Below are 24,102 nucleotides of genomic sequence, written 5' to 3'. Positions count from 1 at the left end.
GAACCTTCTCGAGATTAGTTACAATACCTAGTGGAAATATTTACGTTTTGGTTGATAGAATGTACAGATGTGTAACTCCAAGATGCAGAGGGCAGACTATGTTGTAATGCCAGGTCTCTCTAGGGCAGAGAGCTTCTCAGATACGTTTTTAAAGTCAAGAAGCTCACATTCTTGTATGGGGATTATAATAGCAGTCAGTGTATCAAGTGTCTAAATCCTTTGTGCCATGTTTCTTGTGAGACATCTCATGGGGACAGGGTTGTTGTTTAAGCTCGTTTTTATGTTTCACTCTGGTCACTTGCCCTGAAGTACTCTGCGCTGTCATTGTTTCCGTGTTCCAGAAAGTCCTCTTCGCCCTGTGTGCCTTGAATGCCCTGACCACCACTGTCTGCCTGGTGGCTGCCGCCCTTCGCTACCTCCAGATATTCACCACCCGCAGGTCGTGCATCGTAAGTCTAGGCAGGGGGGTAGCTGAGCCAGCCGCGGGCCCCTGTGTGTGATGCTTTGCTCTTCTCCCCTCCCGGCGGCGGTGAAAGCTGCTGATAACCCTAGTGCTGTTCCATCAGGATGAATCCCAGATCTCTGTGGAAGAAGTGGAGGACCATGGACGCATCCCAGACCCTGAGGACTTCATACCACCGGTGCCTCCCCCGTCCTACTTCGCCACGTTTTACTCGTGCACGCCCCGGATGAGCCGCAGGTATTGTCCCTAAATTCCCTGCGGCTCTCTGGGGTGCTCCTGAGTTTTGAAGGGTGACGGGTGTACATGACTCAAGCCCAAGCCCTGACTTTCCTCCCAAATCTGAAGGAGTTGTTGTCTTTTTCAGGGTTTTCAATTCTCTCTGTCCTTTTCTGTACCTCTGGTTCTCTCTGTCTCTCTCTCTTCTGTCTAATAAACTGGATGAATCCAAAGAAAAGTCAAAACTTGACCTAAAGATAAACCGTTTCAAGGTTGGCTAGCTTCCTAGGGAAAACTGACACCCCGGGAGATAACGGCTGTAATTTGACATGATGGAGAGTCACAGTTGTCCTGGCAGTGCTCCCAGTGAGACCAAATCGATGCTTTATTATACCACCTTCAGCAACTCCCAACAATCTTGAAATTCTTCCGAGCTGTTAAGGAAAGATTAAAAATTAATTGCATTTCCCTGATTTAGAGAAAAAATATATCCCACTTATATTCTCTTTCAAATTCCAGTTCAAAATGTGTCTGGTTCTCAAATCTCAGAAAGTATGTATACAATGAAACGTTCCATGCATTTGTTGGATGGCTAGTGACTTTTAGAATTGAACCTCTCTAAAGAACGACTTCATTTATTCATTCGACAAACTTGTACTCCTTGGCTGCTTACTCATTGCTGGGTCACTAAAATTTTAAATGCATCAGAGCTGCTCCCTGTCCTCCAATCAAGGAGCTTACAGTCTGGGTTATTAAAGTAAATGTAGGAAGGATAGCAGTGCTTCTCAGAAGAGTGATTGGGAATGCACAGAAAAGACTTTTTAGTGCAGAGTAGTGAGGTGGTCTGTAGTCAGGGGCAGCTTCCTGGAAGAAGTAACCTTAATCTGACTTTAAAGGATATTCAGACATAATTTATAAGTCCCCAAGAAGAATCTCTAAATTTCACCAACAGGCTAGCATCTTCTGCTTGATATTCTGAGGAGTCTTAGTTTTCTCTCATTGCTAAGACAAAATACTTAACACCCAAAATTAAAGGAGAGAGGTTTATTTAGCTCACAGTTTGTGGTTTCTGTCTGTATCAGCCGGCTGCAAGGTGGGGTGATGTGGCAGACGGACACTGCAAAGGACAGCAATTCATGGCAGACTGAAGATAGAAAGCATGCAGAGAACAAGACAAGCCTCTTTCTGTCCCTTATACTGTATCCAGGCTACCAGGATTAGAGCAGTGCCAGACCAATCAGTGGACTGATTTAGTAATCAGCATTGCACCATGAACAGCCACACACTTTAGATTTGCCCACCTCTGAAAAAGCCCCATGAGGCTTTGGGGGACATCCAAACACAAGCCATAACACAAGGCTAGACATTTATATTTTTATTTATTTATTTTTGAGGTACCAGGGATTAAAGGCAGGACCTTGGGACCGAGCACCTTCCATCCTCACCCTTTTTATTTTTTGAGACCGGGTCTCGCTAACATTTCAAGCTGCCCAGGCTGCACTCAAACTTGTGATTCTCCTGTCTCAGCTTCTAGGGATGCTACACACATTTATATTTTTGAATCTCTGTGGTATGTGTAAAGTTTTCCAGTAAATTTATTGCCAGGCGTGGAGTTGTTGGAGAAACATTTTTTTCATTCGACAGCTGTTCTAATGTTAGGGCAGCTCTGTGTGCCCCCTTGAAACAAGTCTCACCCAGGCACTGTCCGTGTTCCTTGTGTCTGAACCTCTGCCCATCAGACCAGGCCCAGGCAGGAATGACCACAAAGCCAGAAGGCCTTCAGCTGGGTGGACAGTGGCCTGGCGAGCACCGAGGTAGGGCTGCCTCGCTCCGTTGAGCACGGATTGCTGGTGCTCTGAAGTCAGGGATAGCGTGACTTCCTCATGTCTCAGGAGCTGAGCCAAGAAGAGCTGCGCAAGAGCTGCACATTCTGCGCCACCCCAGGAGGGGTCTCTAAACTGTAGCCGGGTCTCAGGCTGTCGTGCAGGGCTGTGCAGACGACTGCTGTTTTGTGGTTGGGAGGCAGCTGTCCTCTTCAGTATGAGTCCTGGCTCCCCAAGATTGCAAGTGAGCATTCACCTGACCTCTGAAGAGGCAGTGGACAGATTCAGTTTCCTGCAGCCACAGAAAGGGAAAGTGACTCATGCGGTAAAGGAAGGAGTTGCCCACATGTCCTGTGTCTCCCCACCTTGCTCTCTCCTCTCCCCTTCCTCTTTTCTGATCCTCCACAGCCATGCTTGTCAGTGTGGGTGTCTCCACCCGTCGTGGACCTTTGTACAGCCTCAGGTTTATTCCTCTGAGCCCTGGTCAGATCGAAGTTGGGAGAAGACAAACTTCTCACCAGGGACTTTTATCATTCAGAACTTTCCAGAAGAAGGGGGAGGTTTCCAGCAAAATATTCTGTGAGAAGAAAACACTGCCCGGTCCAAATTACATGCCTGGAATCCCTGATCCTGCCTCCGGTGGCTTCATTTTTAGAAATTCTACCAATATCAAAGGGCAGCCCACTTTTCTCTTTAAAAATGACCAAACACATATTTAGACACTCTATCAAAGGTACTTTTAAATTTGACTCACTTTGCTAGTTGCTCAGCATAAATCAGCCTTATAGATACTCAGCTTTTGCTGTGGGTGTAATTCCTTTGTAAGCAGGCAGGTAAAAACAGGCACCAGTGTTTCTGTGGCTGTTTCCAAACCAGGGGTGTGGAGCGTGTGCACCACGGAAGCTGTTCATTTTGTGTAAGGCATTTTTCTTCTTGGAGGAGGTCTGTTTGTTTAACTTCTATAAATAACAATCGCTTTATGCTTTTTTACCTCCCTTGGGAAAGCGTTTCTCAAGTTACTGGCATGAACATATTTCTGACTACTGCCAAGGCTTCGGTCCAAGGTTGAGTTCCGTGTTTTGTGAGTTGATTTGTAAGCGCAGGAGAGGGCTGTGTGTCCAACTCCAGGACTCCAGGCTGCCCGCCCTCCCATTTTCAGAAACTGAGCGAGGAATCAGAAAGGTAGGGATAGGGAGAGAGGAACATGGTTCTCTGGTCAAAGACATCTTCATTGCAGTGTTGTCCTGTTTGTGGCGTAGAGTTGGAGCGTGTGTCCTGTGCTCTGTTCAGGCACCCCCAGGCTTCTGAGCGTGAACCAGTGAAGGTTGCCTGGAGACCATGATGCACTCGGGGAGCCCAGGCTGGGGGTCTCTTCTAGTGTGACCCTGGGTGGCTTCCTGAGCATTTCCAGCTTCACCTGTATTGTCACTTGGCTGCTGGGAGAATGCATATGAGAGAGTGGACGTTAAAACTCTTGCTTTAAAAGTAAAGGCTTAGGCTATTACCGTAACAGAGCAGCACACAAAGTGGTTTTTATAAGAACCTTTATTTTCTCCTGGAAATTCCAAGATCCAGGTGCTAAGTAGGCTTGGTCTCCTTGATGGCACCTTGTTTCTGTGCTCTTCAGAGAAAAAAAGACTGTCCTCCAGTAACCAAGAGCAAAGCAGAGAGAACCCATCCCACAAGCGCCTTTTATAGGGCATTAATTCAGTCATGCGGGCTCTGCCTCCATGATCGAAATAATTCTGCAAAGTCTTCACCTCCAGCAAGACTGAGTCTTTTACTTTGTAATTTTTTGAGGGTAATATATATATTCATTCATCCTAGCTGTTAGTCCCATGTCTAAGAACTAGCTGGCAAAAAAAATTTTCCCCATTCTGTAGGTTGCATTTTACTCCATTGGTTGTTTCTTTTGCTGTAAGAAGCTTTTTAATTTGATGTGATCACATTTGTTGATTCTTGGTAATATTTCACGTGCTGTTAGGGTTGTGTTCAGAAAGTCCTTCCCTACACCTGTGTCTTCAGAGTTTTACTTGTTTTATCTTTTAGTAGATTATTTCTGTTTTAACATTTAGATCTTCGATCTGCTTTTGGTGAGATGTATGTGTCTAGACTCAATCTTCTGTGTGTAGAGAACCAGTTTTCCAGCACCATTTATTGAAAAGGCTGTCTTTCCTCCAGTATATTTTTGACTTCTTTGTGAAAGATCAAATAGTCACATTCTGGCTCCTCAGTTCTGTTTTATTGATCCACGTGTCTGTTTTTGTGGCAATACCTTGCTTTTTAAGTCACTATAGCTTTGTAATATAACTTCAAATCTAGGATTGTGATAATTCCTACTTTGCTCCTGTTTCTCAGAATTGCTTGTGCTATTGTGGGTCTCTTCTGGTTCTACATGAGTTTGCGGGTTGTTTTCCCTAGATCTGTGAGGAATGTTGTTGTTGATAGTTCGGCTGAGATTGCATTAAGACTATGTATCAGTTTAGAAAGCAGGTCCGTTTGACAGTGACCATTCTGCCTAACCAAGAACAGGGGATATCTTTCCATTTTCTGATGCCTTTTTAATTCTCCATTCTCAAATACTGTACTTTTCATTGTAGAGGTCTTTCACTTTCTTGGTTAGGTTAATTCTTAAGTATTTAATTTTTTTTGATGCTACTATGGATGATGTTTTCCTGATTTATTTCTTCGTAAGATTATTGTTGGTGTACAGGAATACTGTTGATTTTTGTATGTTGTATACTGCTACATTGCTGAATCTGGCTATAAAATCCAGAAGTATTTTGGTGAAATTTTGGGGCCTTCTATATAGAAGACCATGTCACCTGTAAGTAACAATAACCTGAATTCTTTTTTTCCTATATGTATTCCTTTACAATCTTGCCTGATTGCTCAGAGGAATGTTTTGAGCATTGTGTTGAATAGGACTGATAGTAGTGGACATCTTGATTTTAGAGGGAAAGCTTTCAGTTTTTCCCATTGAATATGATGGTGGCAAGTTTGCCGAAAGTGTCTTTAATCAGATTGCTGTAAGGTCCTTCTGTCTGTATACGGAGTTTTTTATCACGAAAGGATGTTGGATTTTGTCAGACTTTTTCCGCACCTAATGAGATGATCATATGATTTTTGTCCTTGCTTCTTTTTAAATTACAGCTTATATTTATTGATTTGCACAGCTTGCATTGAACTATCCTTACATTCCCGGGAAGAGCCTCCTTTGTCACGATGTATGATATTTTTTGTTGTTGTTGTTTTTGAGACAGGTCTCGCTATGCAGTTCAGGCTGGCCTTGCGCTCACTTTGTAACCCAGGCTCGTCTCAAACTCACAACGATCCTCCTACCTCAGCCTCCGGAGTGCTGGGATTACAGGTGTGAGCCACCATGCCCGGCTTGACGTATGATCTTTGATTTGTTGCACTCTGTTTGCCAGTATCATGTTGAAGACTTTGTTTTATTTTAAAAAGCAAAGCAAACAAAAAGGATAGAAACAATACACAATTTCAAAACAATAGGAAATTAACACTAGTTAATATATTACATATTGTTACCTTAGGAGTAATTGCTCAGGTTATAAGATCTAGGCTGAAAAAAATGATCAAACAGTCAAACAATGAAAGCATAAACTGTTCTTTTTGGTGAACTAACAGAGACTCATAGTTATCTGTGTTTGTATACACACACACATGCTTACCTATTTAGGTACAATCTTTCCCTTCTTCCTTTTCTCCTCTCCCCTATCCCAATTGTACTCTCCTTTTGAGCTCTTTCTTTTCTCTAATTATCACAATATTTGTTATACATTTTGGATCTTATTAATCTTTCAGTTTTTTCCTTTATAGGTAAGTGGAGGCAATTTGAGACCATAATGATAAGTGAAATAAATCGAACTTACGTGTGTAAATATCATATTGTCTCCCTCATGTAAAAAAAATTCTTAGTGTTTTTAAATCTTCTTGGTTCTGTTTGTAGAATTCATATGTATCTGAGAATCTATTTCTTCTTAATCCTCCAATTTATTGGCATGCAGGTTTGTGAAGTGGTTGCTAGTACTCTGGATTTTGGCAGTATCCATTGTATCCATTTTCATTTCTAATTACATTGATTTGAGTCTTTTCTTTCCTTAAGATTGGCTAAGGGTTTGTCTACTTTGTTTATTTTTTTTTTAGAAGAACCAGTTCTTCAGTTCATTGGTTCTTTATATTTTTTTGTTTTAGTCTCTATTTTATTTATTTCTGCTCAGAGCTTTGTAATTTCCTTCCTTGAACTAGGTTTGCATTTGGATTAATCTTGTTTTTCTAGGACCTTGATGTGCATCCTTAGGGCTTACTGTTTTTCTGGCACGCTCATTCACGGTTGTAAACTTTCTGAGAACTGTTTTTATTGTGTCCCAAAGTTCTGATATATTGTACTGACATTATAGTTTAATTCTAGAAACTATTATTATTTTCCTTGATTTCTTTTATGACCTATTGATTATTCAAGAGGGTATTGCTTAATTATCATGCATTTGCATAATTTCTGGAGTTTTTTTACTATTGAGTTTAGTTTCACTGCACTGTGATCTGATAATATGTATGGTACAGTTTTAATTCTTCTGCATTTACTTAAGCTTGCTTCTTTTGCTAACGGGGTCTGTTTTGGATAAAGTCAATGGGCTGCTGAGAAGAATGTGTATTTTATTATTGTTGGGTAGAAAGAATGCTCTTAGCTATCTTTTAAGTCCATATGTTTGATGGTTTGGCTCAACTGTTGATATTTCTTTGTTGACTTTTTTGTGTAGCCAAACTACACAAATAGTGGTTCAGTGAGTCCCTGGCTTATGAATGAGTTCCATTCCAGGAGAATTATTCATTGGTTGGATTCCTTCATAAGCCTAAACCTACCCTAAGCTAACATGGTGAGTTTTATACAGGACACCTGTGAAAGTCTGCAACTGGAATGTTCCTAAATCAGTCAGGGATTTAACTATATTGAGATCGCCCACTATAATTGTATTGATATTTACTGATCTTTTGTTGAGTGTGCGGTTTTTTGGTGTGTATATGTTTATAATTCTTATTTCTTCCTGTTGAATTGTTCCCTTAACCAATACACAGTAAGTCTCTAATTTATAAACATTAGATTTGAGCACGTTCACAGATAAGAGTGGGCCTTGCATTATGAACGTTTATAGATGCAAACAGATCTCAGAAAAAGCTCACATGTCTGCTGGCCATGTCACAGCTGTGCAGCTGTGTGCCTGCTGTACAGTGTGATGGCGTACAGTGGTGCCGTGCTCAGTCAGAGCCCGGGAGGTCTGGAAGCCAGAGGAAAAGTCTGGTGATGTGGAGGGAACTGTCAGGAAGCACAAAGCAATATACATTATATATTTGTGTCAATGGCGTGTAAGACTCACTTTGTCAGACTAGTGAATGAATTCATTTTAAATGGTTTCCCCAGAGTGGAACACATTCGTAAGTCAGGGGCTTGCTGTCCAGTGATCTTCTTTGTCTCTTCCGATCAGTTTTGGCTTGGCCCACTTTGTCTGCAGATAAGAGAGCTACTCCTACTTGTTTCTGGGTTCCTGTTGTGTGAAATGTTGTTTTCCACCCTCTGACTTTTAGCATATGAATTTCTCTTTGGGTAAAATGAGTTTCTTGTACCTAGCATATCATCGAACTTCATTTCTTGATCCATTTTGCCAGTCTGTGTCTTTTGACTGGGAAATTGAGACATTTACTTGAGAGTTGTTATTGAAAGGTATTGATTAATTTCTGTCACTGCGTTATTTTTCTGTTGCTGATTCCCTTTTTTTTCCTTTCGTTTAACTGCTCGCCCTAGCTGATATATTCATTCTGTTGGACCTTAGCTTCATTTTCTATTTCTAGGATATCCTTGGGAAGTTTTAGGAGTGCTGGCTGTGGTGGTCAGGAAGTTCTTTAGGTGCTCTTTATCATGAAAATATCTTCTCCAGTTTTGCAAGATAGTTTTGCAGGTATATCAGGATATTCTGGGTTGGAAGTTGTTTGTTTTTAGGGCTTGAAACACTTCAAGTTTTCCTGGCTTTTGAGGTTTGTTTTGGGAAGTCCACTGTACTTCTAATGGGGTTTCCTTTATAAATGATGCATTGCTTTTCTCTAGCACCATTTAAAATTCTGTTCTTGTGTTGGGCTTCTGGGATTTTGATGGTGATATGTTGTGGAGATGTTCTTTTCTGACTATTTAGGGTTTTATATGCCTCACTCATCTGTATGTTAAATTATCATATCTGGAAAGCTTTTTCTTTTATTTCTGTAAGCAAAAATTTTTTAATGGAATTTATGCTATTTTCTGATTAATTCCTATCATTCTTAGCTCAGTATTATTTATGCCATCTAGGAGCTTTTGGATTCATTTTTCATGTTCTCTTGTTATGAGGGTCTCTCGTAATAATTAATCACTACAGCAGACTCTGACAATCTGCCCTCACATTGATTGCTTCTGCTGCCCATAGTTTCAATAGAAATTTTAATTTCCTGAATTTGTTTGGTGCCTTTTCATGGACTTGCTTTTTCCATTTTGGATATTCTGGTTTTGCATTGCTTTGCCTAGCTCTGGTAGCTTTTTCAGCGGTGTCTTCTGTAGACCCACTGTTCATGTTGTTTTTTAGGATCTTTAAGTAAAGATCCTAAAGATAATTGTATCTTTGAACTCATCAAGCTCCTTATTGTTCCTTTTTTTAAAATCTCTTCTGTTATCTTTTCAAATAATTGGGCTGTGTGGCTTTTCTTTTCCTCCTTGTTAATTCCCCATGGGTTAGCTTTGGGGGAGTTGAGTTTTTAAAGGTGTTTTGTTGCCTTTTCTTCTCATGTTTCTGTTGTGTATGTGTTTGTTTGTTTGTTATGCTGAGACCTGTGGATTGATTATAGTGGAAGACTTTGTTGCACATATGGAGACCTCTTTAGTTTGTGTCTTCTTTTCAATGGTGCATTCTAGACATGGCTAATTAATGCATCTTTGCCTCTGTGTATTTGTGAGGGGAAGTTTCCCTCACAAAAACACTATTTGGTGAGGTTGGTAAGGGCTGGAAAGAAGGTTTATGGGGTCATGTTCTTTTTTTTTGTTTGTTGTTTTTTTTATTGGTACCAGGGAATTGAACTCATGACCACGCGCTTGCAAGGCAGGCGCTTATGCTGCTGAGCTAAATCCCCAGCCGCTGGGGTCATGTTTATGAAGGAGTAAAGACTTCCCTCTATGGAGTCCATAGGTCTTATGGATTAAAGCAACTGCATTGTTCAGTGGTCAGGAAAGAGTCTCTATTAAGGTCCTAGAAGGATCTGGTTTCTGAGAGGTGCTGGGCATTGTTAGATCTTAAACAGCCTCAGCTGGTTGGGAGGGTTGGCGTGAAAGCCATGGCCCAACCTGTGCCAAGGAGCAGTATCTCTTTCAGTATAACTTTTCCAGGAACCCCTTCATGATGGGGCGTCTCTACAGACTGAATGTTTGGTGAGCGGTGCCCTGCTGGCGAGCATTCCCAGTAAACATGTAACTTCCTTTCTTCCCCGTCAGATCAGGCCAGGAATGAGAGTCTCATTTATTCAGGAAAGAAGAGGAGAACATTTTCTTTTCTTTTTTTTTCTTTTTTTTTTTTTTTTTGTTGCAACTATAGAATTCTCATTGTTCTAAATAACAGGATTCCAAAAGTTTTATTGTTAGGAATAAAGAATATCACATCTCTTTACACTTCTTTTCCAGTTACATTTTAGAAATAGACACAAGAATAAAAAAATAATTTTAAATCCATCCTTGCTCAAAGCAGTCCCCTACATGTAACTTTCCATCACTCTTGTTTCGTTTTTTTTTTTTTTTTTCTTTTTTGTTTTGGAGCAACTGTTAATCTAATTTTATCATTCTCCAATATTCCATAACCTGACTACAGCTTTTGCAGTATTTTATAGTAATATTTTAAAATTTAGAGGGCTGGGGATGTGACTCAATGGTACAGTGCCTGCCTGGCAAGCACAAAGTCCTGAGTTCAGTTTCCTGTACCAAAAAAATAAATAAAGTAAAATAGGGCCAGGGTTATAGCTCAGTAGCATAAGTGCCTGCCTGGCAAGTGCAAAGTACTGAGTGTGAGTCCCGATACCAATAAATAAATTAATTAATTAAAGTTAGAATTTGGTGCTCTTACCGTCTCTCTCCTCTCCCTCCCCGCCTCCCTCTCTGTTTCTTCCTCTCCCCCTCGTGTGTGTGTGTGTGTGTGTGTGTGTGTGTGTGTGTGTGTGTGTGTAGTTTTCCATGAACACTGGCAGGAAAAGTTGAAGACTTCTGTTTTTTATTTGCAATAGTTGAGGTCCCTCAACCAAGGAGCAAACCAGAAAACAAACAAGAAAATTGTTACTTAAGCAGCACTTACGAAGCAAAAGCATCTAACTTTACTTGGTGAGACGAAGGCATTTGGGAAAGTGAGGTCATGCTGTTTTTATTAGTAAACTTTAAAAATGTAGCTGGGCATGGTGGTGCACACCTGTAATCCCAGCACTCATGAGGCTGAGGATCACTGTGAGGTTGAAGCCATTCTGGGCTACATAGCAAGACCATCTCATACCCCCGCCAAAAGTAATATATAGTGACTAAAGAAGCCTAAAGTATCCCCACTTAAAGAGCAGAGGTGGGGATGCAAGACGAGAGGAAAATGGGGAGAAAGTCATAGTAACAGCCAGCAGGACTGGGGAAGAGGTTCAGGGGAGAGATTCGACTCTTGAGTACCGCAGCTGCCATGTTAATTAAGTTCCCTGGAGGAGAGTACACCCTCTTTGCACTTCTGTACACCCACACTGTGGGTCAATGTGAGAACCTTTAAATATGTCTGCTGAAATCCTGGGGTGGTTGCAACTTTGCTTTGGTGGTGGTGAACAGAAGTCCTTTGACCTACGTGGCTGGTCTTACTGTATTACATTCAGGGGGAAACAGTATCAGCCTTCTTTTCCTTTTCCCCTGGAGTCATCCTTCCTACACCCTTAAAAACAAACAAACAAACAGCTGTTACCCAGTGCCCACATCCTGCACGGCGCCTGGGACGGGGAAAGCGCCCAGCCTGTGAATATCCTCCACTTTTTCAGGACTCTGCTTTGTCTCTGAGCTAGGACATTGTTCACCTTTTGTTTTAAATTAACTCAGGTTTCAGTTATTTACTTGACAAATAATGAGTTTATGTCATGAATCAGACATTAGGGAAATCCGGGCATGTCCTAATGCAAGCAGTGACTGGGTTTGGCTGCCTTTACTTGTGGGTTTTAAATTGAGGCTGAGGCTGGGTGTGCAGCCCAGTGGCAGCACACTTTTCTAGCACGCTCGAGGCCCTGGGTTGGATCCCCAGTGCTACAAAACCAAACATCCCACTTTAAATTGCAGTATTTTATAGTGCTACAAAACCAAACATCCCACTTTAAATTGTGGTGAGATTCAGGTAAGATGAAGTGAGCCCTTGGAAATGCCTAACTCAGTGCCACTTAGTAGATTCCGTTTTGTGCAGCCACTCCCTCTCTCTAGTTCCAAAGCATTTTTGTCATCTCTAAGAAAATGCTATACCCTTTAGATAGTCACACCCTGTCCCCTTCCCTGGAGGCGCTGGCAACCACTTATCCGTTGCCAGTGTCTGAGGATTGTTTGCGCATTGACTGGTGATCTTAAGAGGAGTGGCACAGTCACATTTCACCTGCAGCCCCTTTACCGAGGAGCTGCAGCCGCTTCCCAGCAGCGAGCAGCGCAGCGCAGACTGTTCTCCTTTTCCTGACTGGTGATTGTAGGACAGGGTGGGGCTTTCCCCGCAGTCACGCTGCAGGCTGAGGACTAGTGCATAGAACGGCTTCCTGATGCTGAGGTGCTCTCTCTAGGATGGTTGGTCCTGATGTGATTCCACTGCCACATATTTATGGCGCTCGGATCAAAGGAGTAGAAGTGTTCTGTCCGCTGGACCCGCCGCCTCCGTATGAAGCTGTAGTGAGCCAGGTGGATCAGGAGCAGGTACTGTCCAGAGCATCTCTCTCTAGGTTGCTACCCACAAGCCGCAAGCACAACACCGCACAGAGAGCAGTGGGGATGTTGTGCCTTGCATGTCATTTTACCGAGCTCACTGGGAGCCTATGAATCACCAACAGCAACAAAGTGAACCTTTTCTTTCCTGTGACGCAGGGGTCTTCATGCCAAGTGCCAGAGGTATCAGAAGCTGCTGCTAGCCCCTTGGAGCCAGTTTGTATGCAAGTGACTCAAGGTAATAGACATTACCCCTGGTCACAGTCATGGTTCTGCAGATTAACGTGTGGGAGAATAATCATCTTTCTGGTGTCTTCTTGGAGCTCAGATATTCTTGGAGCAAGTGATTCATCCTATATCCTCCTTTCCAGGTGCAAAAATGCTGGTAAATACTTGCAAATGGGAGATAATATGTGAACAAGAAAGAAAAGATAGATTTAGATTCCTTCATGAATAATCAGACTAGCCGCAGGAACCTGTGAAATAGATTTTAATCTGGTCTTCATTTTCCAATCTACAGTTTTCTTTCTCCTGTAAAGGAAAAAGTTCCATTTTTGCAGAGTGGTTGCTGTGGGGTTGCACCATATTGTGTATAACCTAGGGCCCAGTCATCCTGCTGTAACACTGAGTGAATTCTCATGTTCCATCCTATAGTAATTCCTAGAGTCAGTTTACGTCTATCCCTGTGATTTAAGGATGTCATTGTTACAGCTTTCTCTTTGGGGAGGTTTTAAATGACCTAGAGAATTGTCTACGAGGACAAAATTGCAAATGGTAATAAATAATGGATCAACTTATAGCTATTTTAGGTGGAGATAATTTTTCATCAGTACCATTTGAAATGAGTTTCTGTTCCCCTTCTTTTTTTTTTTTTTTCCTTTCAATTTTGGTCCTGGGGATTGAAGCCAGGGTCTCGTGCATGCTAAACACTCACTGTACCGGTGCGTCCCACCCCAGCCCCACCCACCTCTATTTGAAGGAGAATTGTGAACCAGAGCTGTGTTACCCTAAGTATGTTTGTAATTCTTCCATTTTTATAGAGACTTTTCCAAACCATAGCTTGGGTTCCCAAATGATCGTATTTCCCAAGCTGAGATCATCCAATCCAGAGTAGTTTTGCAGATTCATTTAGTGCCCACAGCCCAGGGCCCCCTGCCACCTGCAGTGCACAGGACACCCCTCACCTGTGCAGGGAGTCCTGCAGCAAGATCGGCCTGAATACATAGTCAGAAACCATGAAGTGCTGAGTTTCTCAGAGTGGCCTGAGGGTGCATCAGTGGAGAAGATGCTCAGCACCTTTAGACAAAGCTGATGTTTTGGCATGGCTTCATGGCTCTCAGGCTTCATGCTTCTTGTTTGTTTGTGTTAGGTGTGGCAGGGTGCTTTGGAGAGGCAGGTTTTCCCATAGTTCTGGGAAATACACCCTGGGCTGACAGCCTAAGAAAATGTTATTATCTATATTACTCTTGCCCTGGCAGGTTTGGGCTCACAGGTGTTTCCTGCCAAACATTTGGGAGGCTGCAGTTGGTGAAATAATTTATGTTTGTCCCATTTAAAATGACTCAGGTGGGGACATTCCTAACACACCTGGAGAAGAAAGCACCTCCATACCAACTCCCAGCTTAAACCCAGCGCATCCCCCTGGAGCCCGGAGAGTGCTCCCACCTCTAAGGACAAGATCGAAGAGTGACCCTGTGCTCCACCATTCCGAGGAAAGAGGTGATGTCCTTCCCTAAGCTCATTGCAGACCACTGTACCTGTTTGTCTAAAGTTGCCAGCTAAAAGCAGGTGTCTCTACCCGGCCCAGGGCTTTGCAGATTATGTGGTATCTAGAAAGAGATCAAGAATCCATGGAAAAAGAATGGATTGGACATTTCCATTAGGAACGTGTATCTGTTGCTTCTATTATGGCTGGCAGAATTTGTTTTTTAAATCACTGTTATCAGAAGCATTTATTGCACATGATATCATGTTAGGTGTGCCAGGAAGAAAATTATGAAGCCTAGTTGTGATTTCTAGTTGCTTACAACTCTGTGGGAATACCATCAAAGGGGTGCATGTTTTTACCCCCTCTTCTGTAGGTCAGTATCTGCTATCTTTTTACTGTGTGTGTATCAACTAAAACTATTGGGATCTGACCTTGTTTTAAGAAGTTGAAAGAATTTGAAACACAGTTCATCTCCCTCTCTGCACTTATAAGTTATACCTACATATAAGTTTGGCTTATATGTAGGTATTTGAATGTTAAAAATAGTAACAGTTTTTTTCTAAATACATGAATAGCTAGACATTTCCAAATATCTCATTATTGTAGATAACTGGAAAAAAAAAAAAAAGCAAGAATTTGAAGCTCTCTCATTTCGTCAGCAGGGCATTCTTTAGGAAACTACGCCAGTAGGTGCAGTGGTAGAGCAGTTGACCTCTGTTCTTTGAAAACTCTGCAAATGAAACTCTGCTCATCCTCTCACCCTGCTCTCTCTCTGTTCCTGCCCAAGCCTTGCAGCTTCTCTGTCTCTCTGACACTGTGTTTTGATTGCCGCAGCTCTGGACTGACCGTGCAGGAGCCCCAGAGAGTACTCCTCATATCTGCAGCACTGGGCGGGGCAGGAAGCCTCCTCTCCTGGACTGAGCACACCCTGCAAGCAGCCCCCCTGCTGGGCAGCTGGGTGCTGATTCCCAGACTCACCTGCACAGTGGAGGACTTGAGCTGGGCACCTAGCAGCTCCCACGGGAACTTAGCTGCTTGCTCTGCTAAGGGAGGTCTTTCTGGAACCCCTTCCATATTGCAGTCCTGCAGGGGCTAGGACGACATGGTTGCCCTTTGGATCATTTTATTGTGAGAGGCCCCAGGTTGCCTTCATGGGAATGAGCACAGATCCTGACTCTGCCCTCACACGAGTATCTCTCACGGAAGACTCTTGCTGTCTGTAGCATGCAGATGCCAACCTTGGAGGACAAGCTCTAACCCCAGTTTAGAGTTCCTCGTGCTTACCTTTCTCCAGAGGAAAGGAATGCTCGGCTTCTGCATCTGCTTTCTTAGCCTCAGCTCCCTGTCTTCCTTGAACATCTGCATGCCCACTTAGGCCTTCACAGAATGAGGTTGCCAGCGGTGGATACACTGAAGGGTGGCGGCTGGCTGTGGACACATGGAGACAGGCCCGGTTCCACTTCACTCACTTCATGATGCAGTAGCATTCTGCTGGTCTTTACTCTGTTGCTGTAGGTAGTCACAGAAATTAGAGTCTTCTGTGGATTTTCAAGGCCTGCTGTTGCCTTCAGGAATGACGTGTAATCTCTCTGAATCTGCATTTTCTCTAATGGTCAGCCATAGATCTACCTCATAGCCACGGTGTGAGCATCGGTAGTAGAAGTCAGTACAGTGCCCTTGAGGATGGTTAGGACAAAGGTAACAGTCTCCAGTGAATAAGCATCACTCCACAAGCTTTGTCTCTCTTCACTCCCTTTAAGTGGCTCCTTCATTCCAGAACATTCTTTCACTCAGCAGCCATGTTTGTTATTTGTTTTATCCATTCTCGTCTATGTGCCATGTTCCATGAAACTCACTGGTTTGCATTCTAGGTTCTGCTTTTTGTCCTCTGGTCTTGGTGCGAAGGTTGTGTTTTACGTGACACAGTTAAATATCTCTGGATCTACCAGACTGAAAGTGCACTCAAAGAGTGGGCTTGTGTCAGACTTTTGAGTTGCTTCCTTTTCTTCTGTAAGATGAGAAACAAGATGTGCATGACCCTTGCATTTGTCACATGCTTACCATGGTGACTTTTGTGGCGTTTGTAGAGGGCCTCGGCCAATGGGTTCTGTTGTTTGTCTGCCCACAGCCACCCCAGTGCTCAGCTGTGAAGCTGCCACGCAGACCGAAAGGAGGCTGGACCTGGCTGCCGTGACCCTGAGGCGGGGGTTGAGACCGAGAGCCTCGCGATGCCGGCCCCGGTCTTTGATAGATTATAGATCTTACATAGACACCAAGCTGCTGGTGGCCAGGTTCCTGGAGCAGTCCTCCTGCAGCATGGCCCCTGACATCCACGAACTTGTGGAGAACATTAAGTCTGTTCTGAAATCCGATGAGGAGCACATGGAGGAAGCCATCACCAGTGCCAGTTTCCTTGAACAGGTAATTTTATTAGCCGTAGCAAGCCTCATTCTGATAACTGGTTCCCATAGCGACGTGGAACCAGCCTGAGTGGTTTCTCTGATTCCCAGCCAAAGCACAGTAAGTTCGTGGTCAGGAAACGGGGGTCAGGATGGGGAGAAAGCCTGAACTTTCCTTTGAGCCTCAGTGATGTTTCCACTGTGGTTTGGCCCAGTTTCCTGGGACGTGGAGGCAGACCTGGAAAGCCACAGGGTCTGGGCAGTTGGAGTGTCCAGCACTGATTCCCTGAAGGGCAGCTTCCTCCGAGGGAGTTTTCTTAGCCCTTTGAGAATGGTATTGGCAGGATTCTGGGAGCTGTTCACATTTGCACAGACTGCTTGGCGCTATAAATAAGCCAGCAGGACTTAAAGGCTCAACTCTTTTTCCTTTCCATAGGTTAGAAATAAGAGGCAACTGAGTGTGTGGTGCGCCCCTGTAACCCCAGCACACGGGGCTGGGGTAGGAGGATAGTAAGTTTGAGGCCAGCCTGGGCTACACAGTGAGGCCCTCTCTCATGAAAATAGAGTTTAAAAGAAAGAAGGACAATCTTCTGAACAAAAGTGACCCAGAAAAAGATCCTAATGGAATACCATAGTCTGTCTGCAGTTTAGATTTCTTTAGCGTGAAGGGTCGAATGGAGTGGTGTCTATTCCTGTAGACACCTGGCTGACTGACTGGGGTTCCCCTCTCCTAAAAACCTCTCCACCATTTATAAAGCTGTTACCTTTTAGGTGGTGACTCCATTCCTGCGGGTCAGCAGGGTGGGCACCATTGGCATCGGTGCCCAGTGGCACAGGCTGTTACTGGACTCATTGCCCCACAAGTACTTACGCTGACTTGCACTGATCCTCACGGTAACCGCCCCCTCCAGGGTCCTGGGTAAAATTTCTACCCGCTGGGCTTTTCTTACCAAAGTAAAGCCAGAAGCCAGCCTCTCCCCTGTTCCTAAGGGACCCATGGGAGAGGAGTTGCCTGATTACTTGTAGTCAGAGGTCCTCGAACCACAGCCGCCCTTCTGGTTGGTTTTCTAAAGGAGGGGGCAGTCAGAGGTTGCAGGTCAGGCTCTGGTTACTAACCCGTGGCGAGGGGAACCCGTACATCCCAGTCACCTCAAACTATTCCAGGGGTCATTTTCTGCATGCACCCTTCTGTCCGGTCTTACTGGTGCAAAACACAGACACAAGCATCTGGAGCCCTCTGTCAAAGGGCCCCAAGCTTTGATGAGAAAGAGCTGGAATCTGCCAGGCTGTGGGGTGGGCCTTTTGGGAAAGAGGCCTGAAGGAAAGAGCAGACATTTACAGTGTAGACATACTGTGCTTACAGGTGTTTACCAGGGTCTTGTGCTCCAGACTGAGGAAAAGTTCAGGTACTGAAACTGTTGTGACAGATTCTGGGCACTGCTGGCCCTTCCGGCTCTGTACCCCAGTGATGGGCATCCTGGTGTCACCACACTTCTTCCCAGACAAAGGGAGGCCAAGCATTATGGAAAGGGACCTTTGACATCTGACTACCCAGTGTTGCTCTAAGTGAGCTTTTAGATCCATTTTGATTTTTTTTCCCAATAGGAAAAAACTCTTATCTTGAATTACCATGCATCATAGTTAGATGTAATGAATGTTGGGATTTCTTCTTAAGAGACAGGGACAGGCCACAAAGACAGATATAGTTAAAGAGAGCAAAACTTAATGTCCTATCTTTTGAGAGATTAACCTTTTAGTGACCTGAAAAGCTTACAGTGGTATAGTGGAGACCCATCAAAGTGATTTTTCTGGGATGCTGGGTGGTGATAAGTGTCCTGAGTCTTTGCCAAGGTACTAACGAGATGATAGGTCATACAGACATGGCTCTGCTCCTTTCCAAAGTCGTAACTGGACAGCCTTCAGCTCCCTCCTCAGTGCCATTGGGAGAAGATTTCCCATATGTTTTTTTTTTTTTTTTTTTTTGGTCTTTTTCATTTTTATTGGTACCACGGATCGAACTCACGACTGCCTGCTTACAAAACAGGTGCTTATGCCGCTGAGCTAAATCCCCAGCCCCGATTTCCCATATTTTTGCCATTTTACAGTGATGTTATGTGTGTAATATATTCATTGCAAAACAGATCTAGCAGTAGAACCGTTCTTAAATAGTTTTCTTTTTTTTTGCCTCCGCTTTTGTTGTTTATTGATCGGTTATCTGGTCCATCCAGAGCACCGCTGGTTTTGGCTGACATTTTATAACCTCATTACCTGATCATGCCAGTGGCTTCCAGGCTTTGGAGTGCATTGGTGTCACTGGGTTCTTATTAAGAATATTAGTGCTCAGGCACCCCTTCGTTATCAGAATTGGCGGCAGGAGGAAATCATGTTCCTCTCGAGACCTGTGACCACACATGCGTCTGCAGGAGGGAGACTCGCTGGCTTCCACCACAGGGACCTGGAGAAGATAGTGAGGGGATCTTTAAATGTGGAGCAGGAAGGTGCAGTTGACGGTTAGTGTGGCAAGGCTACCACTGAACCAACAGAAAATTTACAGGGTTTCTTTTTAGCAACTTTAGAAAAGAGTTAGTATATTAAAGTAGGCTCTACCTTGGGAAACCACGCTTTTTCTTTTGCGAAACACTTCAATATTAAAATACGCAGGTGGACCTGGGAGGTGGGCCACAGGCCGCCTCAGTGACGCTTAACCTCTCCGGCCCCTCTGCCTTGTCTCCCGAAGGTAATGGCTCCATCGCAGCCTGGCTTTTCCCAGACCCCCGTGCCGCCCTCGCCCTCGAGAATCCAGCCTGGCCTGCTGCACCTGCGTAGCTGCGGGGACCTGAGCACCTTTGCCTTGCCCATGGGGAGGCCCAGGACCAGCAGGAGGCCCCGGCGAGCCGAGGCTGAGCGACCACACAGCCTCATTGGTGTCATCCGAGAGACAGTCCTGTGAACCAGAGCAGATGAAGCCACTCCAAGGACAAAGATGCCCCCTTCCCTGCTGATTATGGGCTGGGAGCTAGGGTCACCCTCTGGGAGCCCCTTAAAAATAGGGGCAGTCTGAAGCCCGTCTGTTCCTACTCTGGTTCCCCTTTTGTGTACAGAGGGACTCGAGAGTGAACCAGCAGGTTCTCCCAGGCATCTTGGCTTCTGGATGCACTGGGCTGGAGGTGAAGACAGCGAGTGAACTCTGTTCCTCTCAGCATTTTCACGGCATTCCTGAGGGTCATGTGCCTCGGTGTGGGCAAAACTGGGCCAGTGGCTCTGTGCTCACCTCGCCTCTCCGTCTCTCCTCATCTCCAGGTTCTTTCCCTCTCGGAAGGACAGAGCACGGGGCTGCTATTTATAGACGCCCCAGGCCTCTCACTGCTCAGCGAGAGGGGATCTGGCAGGAGATGTGATGATCAATCCTCAGGCCTCGTTTTAGGTTCCCCTCCAATCACACTCTTTAGGAAAAGAAGGAAATTTTTTTCAGTGTCAACTTTTAATGAAGGACATTTAGGGAGAGGGTTATTGTTAATTCCATGTATTTGTGCTTGCAGAACTAGAACACGTAAGGCAGATGGAGAATAAAAGTGTTTCCTTTGACCTCTGGGCTCTGCCTGCCGTGTGTTTCTGTTCAGGCGGCCAGGCCTGAGCTGTGTTGCTCAGGGTTCCTGGGCAGGCCACCACACCAACCTCCTCCCCAAAGCTGCAGGCCGTGGGCAGCAGTGCACCCCCTTTGCATTCATGGTCGGGCATTTTGGTGGGGGCCACAAACAACAGATGAGTAAAGCAGTTACAGATGGGAGATCGGTGGTGGGAAGGAAGAGGTGGTTAGAGACGGCATGTTTCAGGACATGACCTTTGCACTGGATCTGATTTTGAGTGCCGGGGAAGTATTCAAAGGAAAAAGCCACTAGAGGTGACCACAGCCAGCCCAAGACAGGGGAGGTTTGGGCAGGAGATTAGCAGGCTGCTTTCTCTGACCGTGAGATACCATGAGTGGAAGAGCTGCTAACAATGGCAGTTTAACTGTTATTTTCAAAAGATGACCATGCTGCATGGCGAACAGGAGCTGGATGAAAGGTCTCATGGTAAGTGGAATATCAGTCCTTTTCGGTCAGTATCTGTACAGGTGCTATGCTAAGGGCTCTTGCTTCATGCTCTCTGTAGCTTAATATGGTGGGTTCTGTTATTGTCCCATTTTACAGGTGAGGAGAATGAGGTCCTGTGACTCCCCCAAAGTCATGCAGAGATGACTTTCACACTCAGGCAGTGCAAGTCTAGAAAGCTGTGTGCCCCTCAGCTTCCCCCTTGGGTCTGGGTCTCATGATCCTGGAGGAAACGCTGAGAGCTCCAGCTTGACTCCAAGCCCGCCTGGGAGAGAGAGAAAGGAGGGAAAGACTGTCTGGGAGTACTGAGCTGGGGTGGAAAGTGAGTTCTTGGAGACCTCTAGAAGTGGGGAAATGAACGTTGTGAATAGGTCAAGTCTGGCCTGCTTCCCTGGAGTCAGTTTGGGGAGAGATTTGCTAAGAGGATTTCCAGAAAGACAGTTTCTGCATTCCTACCCCACCCCCAGGCAGGCACATGATCTTTTCTGTCTGCAGAAGTCTTCAGTGGCAGCATCAGAGCTGCTTAGAGACGGGAGGCAGGGTCAGCACTCTGAGGACCTCACCACTGGTGTTCCAGCCTCCCCCTCTCTCTGGGCTGCCCACCAAGCCTCGCCAAGGGTTTGTCACCTCGCAGCTGCTATTCCTCACCTGGTTTCTCCGGGGGAGGCTGGGGGCTGCCGGCCCACCCGCTGCTCCTTCCTCACGGCCACACCCGTGTTAGCTCATTCCCCCATTTTCCTGCTCTGGAATGGGATGGGAGTTCCCTCCCCTCCAGCTGCAGCTCTTCCCTTCTCTCCCAGCCCCCCTGCTGGTCACCTACAGCTGCCACTGCGGACCTCACTATGTACCTGGAAGGCTCAGGGCAGGCGGGCGCTGAGGTGTGGGGCTGTATGTGGCCGTGGTCTTGGAAACAGGCAGAGTTGCTAGTAGCTGTCCTGCAGACGGAAATTGCCGGCAAAGGCTGCAAGAGGAAAAGACACAAACCTGAGAGCATCGCTTAGGTGGACTCGGGGAGGAAGTGGGGACCCATCTCAGCTTCCCAGAGCCAACCCAGTAACCTACAGTGTTCCATGTTGTTCCAGGACCTTAAAGTAGTATTGACAAAGTCAGCAAACTGACTTCTTTCTTCCTTCCGTGATTTTAGAAACTATGAGTGTGTGTGTGTGTGTGTGTGTGTGTGTGTGTGTGTGTGTGTGTAGAACATTACAATATTTTACATTTATTTACTTCGGAAGGGACCTAGAAGTCACATGATGCATCTCCTCGTTGGTTTGCCAGGGAGGCGCTCACGAACACCTAAGCATTAGCAATGTGACAGGCATGCTGTTAGGTTGACAGTGTAGAGCCGAACTCCTCCAATGATGAGAGCAGCTGAGTTTACATCAGGACAACCAGCGCCACAGCTTCTCCAGGAGATGCAACAGCACACCGTCTCCCCCCCCCCCCCCAGTTCTCCATTTATGCTGTTGGCAACAGTCCTCTGGCGGGCCCTCCACCCAGCACCATGCTGATTCAGCCCAGCTGGGTGTTACAAGGTGACCATTAGTTAACCCATCACCTAGACCAAAAACTTTGTATCAAATTGACTTAATAGGAAAATAAAATGAAGTAAAAAAGGGCACTAAATGCAATTCTCTCTTTTAAAATACTTAGTTTTAGAGCAGTCTCAGGCACACAGGAAAACTGAGTGACTGTTACTTGGTTTTCGCAGGTGCCCCTGGCCTCTACACATGCATTACTGCCCCAGGATCAATGCCCCTCACCAGTGGGGCACATTTGTCACAGTTGCTAGGCCTGCACAGACTTGGGGTTCTCACTCTGGGACCATGGTATGGATCCTGTTAAGGTTCACTTTCGGTGATGAGCATTCTAGGGGTGTGGACAAACGTAGACTGCTATAGATGTACCCGTGGCTGTAGTACTGTAGAGTGTTGTCACCACCCTAAAAGCCACTCTTGTCTCTCAGGCCCTGGAGGTCACTGGTCCTTTTACTATCCACCTAAATTTGCCTTTTTCAGAATGTCATGGTCAGAATCCTAGTCGGGAAGCTGCTCTGTGTCTTGTCATAGCTTGGTAATTCATGCCAGTCCTTATGTAAATGATTGGATTGAGCAGTCGTAAAATAACTCTATCCATTTTTAACTGCTTCAAACTCTTGCCTTTGACTTTGAACTTGGTCGCTGGCCACATGGGTTGGACTGGGTGCCCATTCCAGACCGAGTCTCCCACTTTCCTGGGGGCCTGTGCTTTGTGCGGGACCCGAGGACATTGATGAAGAGGACCTCGAGGAAGTGGGTGGGCAGCCACGCTTCCCTTCGCACTTGCATCTCTATGCCTGTGTCGCTTGAGCTGAGGCCCCTCTCACAGATGCCCCGGGTCCAAGGTCTGGCTCCCAGTGGGTCCCTCGGATGAGGAAGAACTGGCCGCGGAGGAGGGAGTGCTGCCAGGCCTCCTCACCCTGAGCAGAGGAACTCTGGAAGCAGAACACAGAGGCCATCTCGCCTCCCCTCCCACTGGCGCTGTGGAAGAGAACAATGGAAGGCTGAGGGAAAAGCTCCCAACAGGGCCGTCTTTGTGTGCAGGGTGTTTTCCCCAGGGCCTCTGCAGGCAACCCAAGCCCGGGGCCAAAAGACACCACTTTCTTCCATGTCTGCCCCTGTCCTTCATTCAGCAGGTGTTTGTTGAGTTACAAAGCTCCAGGCAGTCAGCCAGAAACACTGAACAAGAGGAGGGAAACAAACAAACAAAACCCAGAACCAAAAGCGAGTAATAAATACAAAGCTACCTTCTTCTCGGCTGCTGTGCCACAACTTCTGGGCCAGGGAGAGAGAGCAGCCCTGAGAGGTGGACAGGAGGCTGGGGCCAGGCCGCTAGGGACCTGCAGCTGGCATCTTGCCGTGTTGGGAGTTCTTTTAGACTATTTGTGACATTTTTTAAAGGCAGTAAGTAGGGAGGACTCTATTCAAACAGGGCTGATGGCATTGGGGAGGGAAGTCAGACTCAATGCTGAATTAAAAGCAATCAAGCGGCCAAGGGGCAGCCATGGGGCTGGGAGGATGCTTAATAGACTGCTCAATAGGACCCTGCTGAGGGCGGCTGGGGTGGCAGGTATCGGGGTAGAGAATGAGGAATTCGGGCAGATGTCAGAGGTAGGGGCTAAACTTTGTGTAAGCAGACCCTGGACAGAGCCAGAAAGCGGAATCGGAGGAGCCTGATTCAGATCTAGTCAAGGAGAAAGTCTCTGTCCTCTTCCTCTGAGTGAGAACTCCTGCTACCCTGTCCCTAGCCTCAGGCTTGTCACTGTCTCCACAGAATGCTCTTTTCATCCCAAAGCTGGCAGGATCTCTTGTGTTTTGCCTGAACGAAGGAGCCAGAGCCAAAATTCAGGATGAATCATTGTTTTTCTCT

General features: G+C 45.5%; 1 protein-coding gene across 1 annotated transcript in view; it reads left to right on the top strand.

The window, feature by feature from the left end:
• Entrep1 (endosomal transmembrane epsin interactor 1) overlaps nucleotides 1-20,195 on the top strand; it is an 87,401-nt gene extending 67,206 nt beyond the window's left edge. The window contains exons 5-11 of the mRNA XM_003472277.4: nucleotides 342-449; nucleotides 567-700; nucleotides 12,358-12,487; nucleotides 12,656-12,734; nucleotides 14,063-14,215; nucleotides 16,333-16,625; nucleotides 19,341-20,195. Coding sequence (XP_003472325.3) covers nucleotides 342-449; nucleotides 567-700; nucleotides 12,358-12,487; nucleotides 12,656-12,734; nucleotides 14,063-14,215; nucleotides 16,333-16,625; nucleotides 19,341-19,553 — 1,110 coding nt within the window. The 3' untranslated portion in view covers nucleotides 19,554-20,195. The remainder of the gene's footprint in view (nucleotides 1-341; nucleotides 450-566; nucleotides 701-12,357; nucleotides 12,488-12,655; nucleotides 12,735-14,062; nucleotides 14,216-16,332; nucleotides 16,626-19,340) is intronic.
• The last annotated feature ends 3,907 nt before the right edge of the window (nucleotides 20,196-24,102 follow it).

This window comes from Cavia porcellus, unplaced genomic scaffold (assembly GCF_034190915.1).
Source record: "Cavia porcellus strain 051 isolate PalLab524CR breed Dunkin Hartley unplaced genomic scaffold, mCavPor4.1 scaffold_1, whole genome shotgun sequence".
NCBI classification, from domain to species: domain Eukaryota; kingdom Metazoa; phylum Chordata; class Mammalia; order Rodentia; family Caviidae; genus Cavia; species Cavia porcellus.
Note: the sequence above shows the minus strand (reverse complement) of the source record. Positions and strands in the feature narration are given on the sequence as shown.